At 41.2% G+C, this 5,587-nt stretch overlaps 1 protein-coding gene across 1 annotated transcript; it reads right to left on the bottom strand.

Moving 5' to 3' along the window:
* Positions 1-3,018: 3,018 nt before the first annotated feature.
* Positions 3,019-5,316, bottom strand: LOC147894112 (binding partner of ACD11 1-like). The gene is made up of 5 exons (XM_087384942.1): positions 4,997-5,316; positions 4,568-4,747; positions 4,395-4,470; positions 4,144-4,236; positions 3,019-3,986 (listed from the first exon to the last, which is right to left on the bottom strand). The coding sequence occupies exons 2-5, from the start codon at positions 4,675-4,677 to the stop codon at positions 3,525-3,527; spliced, it is 741 nt and encodes a 246-aa protein (XP_087241068.1). The 5' UTR covers positions 4,678-4,747; positions 4,997-5,316; the 3' UTR covers positions 3,019-3,524.
* Positions 5,317-5,587: the final 271 nt, after the last annotated feature.

Raw genomic sequence — 5,587 nt, 5'->3', positions numbered from 1 at the left:
TAGGTCAAAAGGACTAACCTATTCCATAACAAATTGTCCAAGAAGATATCTCATCTCCTTCAGACTTTGTTGCAAGACCAAAGCCTTCTTAGAAGTTTTATGTTTTGCACAAAGTGTTTGTCTTAGCATTCTATAGTGACAAGAGCATGCATCCAAAGCTTACTTACAATGTGACAATTGTGCCAAAAAAATATTTGTTACTTGTCAAAACCTTGGCCTAATTGTCTTATTAAAATATGAGAAAATTGAATGCAATATGATAGATACTATCTTGGTATTGCAAGTGGGAGTGCAGCCCTCCTTTTGAAGGCAAGTTTGTGCTGATAACATTGGTTCTTCTGGACCTGTATCGAAACATGGGCATAATGTCCCTCCTTTTCTAGGTGCTAGGTTGGATGGAGTTGATGAGAAATGGAAATAATTTCCCATCAGAGACTTTGGAAACACATGAGAAGATATTTGATTAGGGGAACCCTTTGATAGCAACAATGAATGCAATGGGGGACAACCAAGCAAGGGATACCAATCTAAAGATGATCTATTGTTTGGCTCTTTGGGTTAGGGAGTGCTTGTCTTGTAGTCAAAATTCTTTCATACATAGTACTTTGATTAATTATTTTTTATTGTAAGCCATTTGTGGGTTATGTTTCCTGTTGTATTGCGGTTTATGTTATGGAAGTATGGGAGCGCGATAGGTAGATTCTTTTTGTTATGGGAGTAAGGGAGTTCAATAGGTAGATTCTATTTCAAGTCACAATTGGTTTATGTGGGATGAATAACAATATGGAAAAACCTTTTTTTAGTTATTGTTTCTATAGAAATAACTTAGTAAAGAATTAAACACTATCATGACATGTATCCTTAATAGAGATGTTTTTTATTTTTTATGTCATGTAATTTGTATTTATAAGAGGAGTTAGTGAATTATTTGAGGCAACCATGGGATGATGGAATTTCTTACAAAACAAACAAATTTTTCAACTTTTTCAAACCATGAAATAAAACAAAACAACACAACTACACAAAATGAACTACGAACTAATTGTTTACACAAAATGAACTACGAATTAACTGTTTCTTCAAAGTTACATCATTAGCAAACAAATCTCGTCATAATAACTGTGTTGCATTGTTCCAAAGATTATCTCACCTGAACCTCCATACAAGCTGTCTGGATGGACCCCAATCCTTCACAAATGGTTCAAAATCATACATCCTTAGAGATTGCAAAAGGGAAAGTAACTAGTATTGAGAGATGGGCAAAATAAAGATTGATTTTCATGCATCAGCAACTACAATGCCTGAAAGTCAATCTTATTTGATCCTTTCTCAAAGAATCTCATTCAGTATCTCCTTCTAAGCTCCAAACACCTTGCATCATTCATGGCTCGCTCAGAACATTGATTGCCTTATCTTCTTGAATGAAATGATCTCAGATCTTGGGAGAATCTCATATGAGAGAGGAAGTGCTGAGATTTGAAGGAGAAGCATCCAAAATAGAGAAAGAAGAAGGTAGGTTGAATCTCATTCAAAAATCTTGAACATTTTGAAAGAATGAGTGTGCTAGAGAAGTGATGAAATTTTGGAGTGAGAGTCCATCCCATGAGAGGGAGAATAGAGAAAGAAGCTTCCCTCTCAAAAGCCAACAAAAATTTTGAAAAGAGAACTGAAGCAAAGAAAAATTCGAAATGGTACTCAAAAATGAGAGGGAAGCAAGAGGAATGAGAGAGAATGAAAGGAGTGTGGTAGTTGGATGGGAGGATTTGGTTTCAGGTCAAATGGTATAAGTTTGGTTGAGAAACTAGTTTTCTTAGTTTGGTTACAGTTAAAAAATGTGATGGGATAGTTGAGGTAGCAAGTGGGTGCTCTACCTCATTGTTTGGGCCATTGAATAAAGAAATGGAAAAGTCAAGCCACTTCCAATATTCTATTTCCCTCCACCAATCAATATTCTATTGGGTTTTATTCACCTTATTCTTCCATGTCACCGGTCCAAGGGCTACCTTACAAGGCCCTTTTTGAGTCAAAATTATATGTAATGGTAAATGTGATTAAGCCCATGAAGAGGGGGAGATAGTTACCTTCTAAACTTAGCACAAGGATCAATATTACAATATGTTCAAAGTCACTCAACGAGAGGCAAACAAAGTGTTCCAATTGTTAGAGAATTGTGTCACACCCCTCGTTTTGAGATGGATGAAGAAAGCCAAGCAAAGATGTGTAAGGCAAGCAACAACCATCAGTATCATCAGAACCATCAATAAAGATGAGTGGAGATTTGTCGTCCAACAAGTTTGACAAGCTCTCAACATAATCAATGGAGCACATTAAGGAGAAACTCTCAACATGCGAAACATTCCTAGCATATTGGAGGGAGAGCATAAATGCCAATTAGTTGTAAGATAGAGGAGAGCTAATAATATAACCCACTACTCATCAACTACTGGAATTGAGAGGGTAAAGTGTGTTAGTAAGGATTAGACTATCTTATTTTAAGGAGTACCAAGAAATGTCTTCGAGGCTTGGGTGAGTTTTATTAATGTCTATTCAATTGGTATGGTAGGTTTACTTTTTCCTGGCAATAAGAGGAGTGTAACCCGAAATAGGTTGTACTCATTCCACTGTCTCTAAGGAAAAACTTGACCACCCACTCCCCATTACATGAGATGGTAAAGAAAATTGGCGAGTTATGCATGAGGCGAGTAGCAGGTCAATAAATGTAAGGGAGGAGGGTCCCTTAGCATGCATTTAGATAACTAGTCGTACATTTAATAAAGGCCTACCTTGAAACTTTAAACTCTGATCATTAGACCCTAACCGCTCATTAGCAAGGATAAAGGGCCACCTAATAATAATCTATCCCCTCGGCCAACACTGCTAATTCAAACTCCATTAACCGTGTATTTGAAGCGTTTAGCACAAAATGTAAACAAACCATATCCATAAAATTAGCACGACACAAATGACGACAAGATCAACCAAGCCTTGAAAATGTAAATGGTTGCATCTTTCTGCCATCTGAGCATCACGGGATACGATGCAGTGAAGAGATATAAGACCTTTGCAGACAGAGAAATCTTTTGCAAGCAAGAAAGGAGAATTACTCAGCTTCTCTGCAAGATCTGCCGAGCAGGGAGTAGAATAATTCAAAGTGTGAGGAAAATCTATCCAGAGCAATGTAATAAGAGGACGAGATCAAGAAGCCTAGTTACAGCTCAGATAGTTTACATGAGCGTCTGTGAGCATGAAACAAAATCCACAAAAATATTATATAGCCTGCATCATTACACCTACATGTGACAAGGCAGCCTGTCCAAAATCTGTACAATTAGCCCTCAGCAATCCGCCCACAACTGTACACAATTACCTGCTGCCCATCATCGTCCTCGCAGGGTACTATAAACGACAAAGAATCGTGCCATAAGACAAAAGGAAAAAGAATGGCCTACTTCCATAGTAGTATATCTAGCTTCTGTGTGCTGAATTCAGCAGATGCTCAAGTTACAGATACTTTCATGCATGCCTTATGCTTCTGCTCTTAGCTTGGGTTCAGACGAATTTATTCTCTCCTTGAATCCGTAAGTTACATCCCCAGCAGCTTTTACTACCCTGTAAAATGCCCCGCTCACCCACATCCCTCCTGTTTGCACAAACTTGTTGTTCACAATGGCAGAGCCAGCACTTGTCATCCCCTGCTGAGCCAATACCAAGGCCGATCTAGTTCTCTCGCCTATGTGATACTTCTCGTTCACGGACTGCACATGCCTGTTCACAGTAGAAGCCCCAGCATTCAGTTTGTCCGTGAAACCGATCGTCTTCTTGAACGAGGCCACTCGGTTCGAAGCATTTGCAGTGAACTGGTGTTTGTCATCGAAGGATTTTGCTTTCCTCAAAGCATCTTTCCCCAAAACATAACCCTTGGAGATCATACTCGTAACCATATCCTGAGCCCTCGTAACTGCTTGACCCGGCTTAGATTGCTGAGCCTGCGATAGAGACCATTTGCATCATCGATCAGCACCAACTTTCCTTCATTTAACCCGAAAACGATTCCACAGTATAAAGAGAACTCAAAGTGACTTCGTAGAGAAAGGAGACAACATGCGGAAAGTTTAAAGGATTTGTTCGCAGATCTAGGCATACCACAGGTTGGACAGCTTCTTCCTCCCATCCAGCTTCCTGATCCAGCTCTTCCAAAGATAAAACGCTCACCGGTTGATCCACAATCGTCGCACCCTGATGCAACGACCACCGTAACGAGAGGATATAAGTAATGAGTGCGAAAACAAGTAGATCCGGGAGAAACAAGGAGATAAGAACTTGCACCACGGATGAGTACACAGAGGACAATGGCTACTGTAGACAACCTTGCATGGACCTGATAACAAACTTACAGAGAGGAGCACAGCGGTATCAAGTGCCTCAGCGTCTCTGAAAGTTACAAAAGCCACTTGAGCCCATTGCCCGTCGCTGCAGGCAAAGTGCAAAAGAACGCTTGTCAGAGGAAGCACGGCAAAAGAAACAAGGCAAAACGGAAGCTCTTGCAAAGAAGCTCTTGAGGTAAAACCTGCGCAAGTCAATGTGGTTGATATGCCCAGAGAAGGAGAAGAAATTTTGAATGTCACGCACGGTTGCTCGCGAGGAGACATTGTTAACCTGCACGGTGTAGCCTGGCATGGTGATGGGCTGGATCGGTTTCGGTTCCAAGAAGGCGCTACAACATTAAAGCCGAGAAAGAGAGATGATCCTGCAGAACAAAGACAGAGATGGTGGTTATTCATGAGGCACTTTCTGTAACATGAATCTAGCTCAAAAACTGCCTGAAGATGAGAGGACTGAGCTGCACATGTCCCCGGAGTAGATCTGCATCAGTGCAGACCGGCACCAACTTCCTTGCACTGATGTACCCACATCACTGTGCTCCCTTCACCTACTCCCATCATAATTTCAAGACGGCAAGAAGATGCAACAAAAATGCTCAAACCACACAGCTCACCTCTGGGGTCAAGTCCAGGAGCTGTGGAGTCATGTGCAGCTTGCAGAAAAGAGGAGCAAATGCAAGCTGCAGAAAGAGATGGGATCTTGGAAATGGGGAGCTAGCTGATAGGGGAGCTTGATAGGATGAAGAGTAGAGGAGGAAGAAGGGTAGTGCTGAAGGGCAGAGGAGATGAAGGACAAAGACTATGGCTATGGCAAATGGGTGGGGTGGGATTCAAATGGTAAAAGCCAGAGATGGGCTATTGAAATCCAAAGCTAATGAGAAAAGAAGACGACGACGAAGGATTATGGAAGGGACCCTCTTTGCTTTGCTTTGCTTTGCATTGCATTGCTTTGCATACCAAGAATCTTGCCATCTTTATTACTTATTCGAGCCTCCTATAGACGTTAGTAGTTACTTCTTTTTTCGAATTTCGTTGCCAGCATTTCTTAGAGCAGCTCCCCGCGTAGCTCCCGACGCTAGGGAGATTCCGAGACAACATGCGGCTCTGCGATCAATTTTGCATCCCTGCGTGTAGAAGAAAGCTTGATTTACATATTATCTGCATCCTCCAGTGGCTTCACAGCCTCCACTGTCCCCCTTTCCACC

Source organism: Dipteris shenzhenensis, chromosome 14 (genome assembly GCF_047967505.1).
Source record: "Dipteris shenzhenensis isolate YYH24624 ecotype China chromosome 14, Dip_SZ_1.0, whole genome shotgun sequence".
In the NCBI taxonomy this organism is placed as follows: Eukaryota; Viridiplantae; Streptophyta; class Polypodiopsida; order Gleicheniales; family Dipteridaceae; genus Dipteris; species Dipteris shenzhenensis.
Note: the sequence above shows the minus strand (reverse complement) of the source record. Positions and strands in the feature narration are given on the sequence as shown.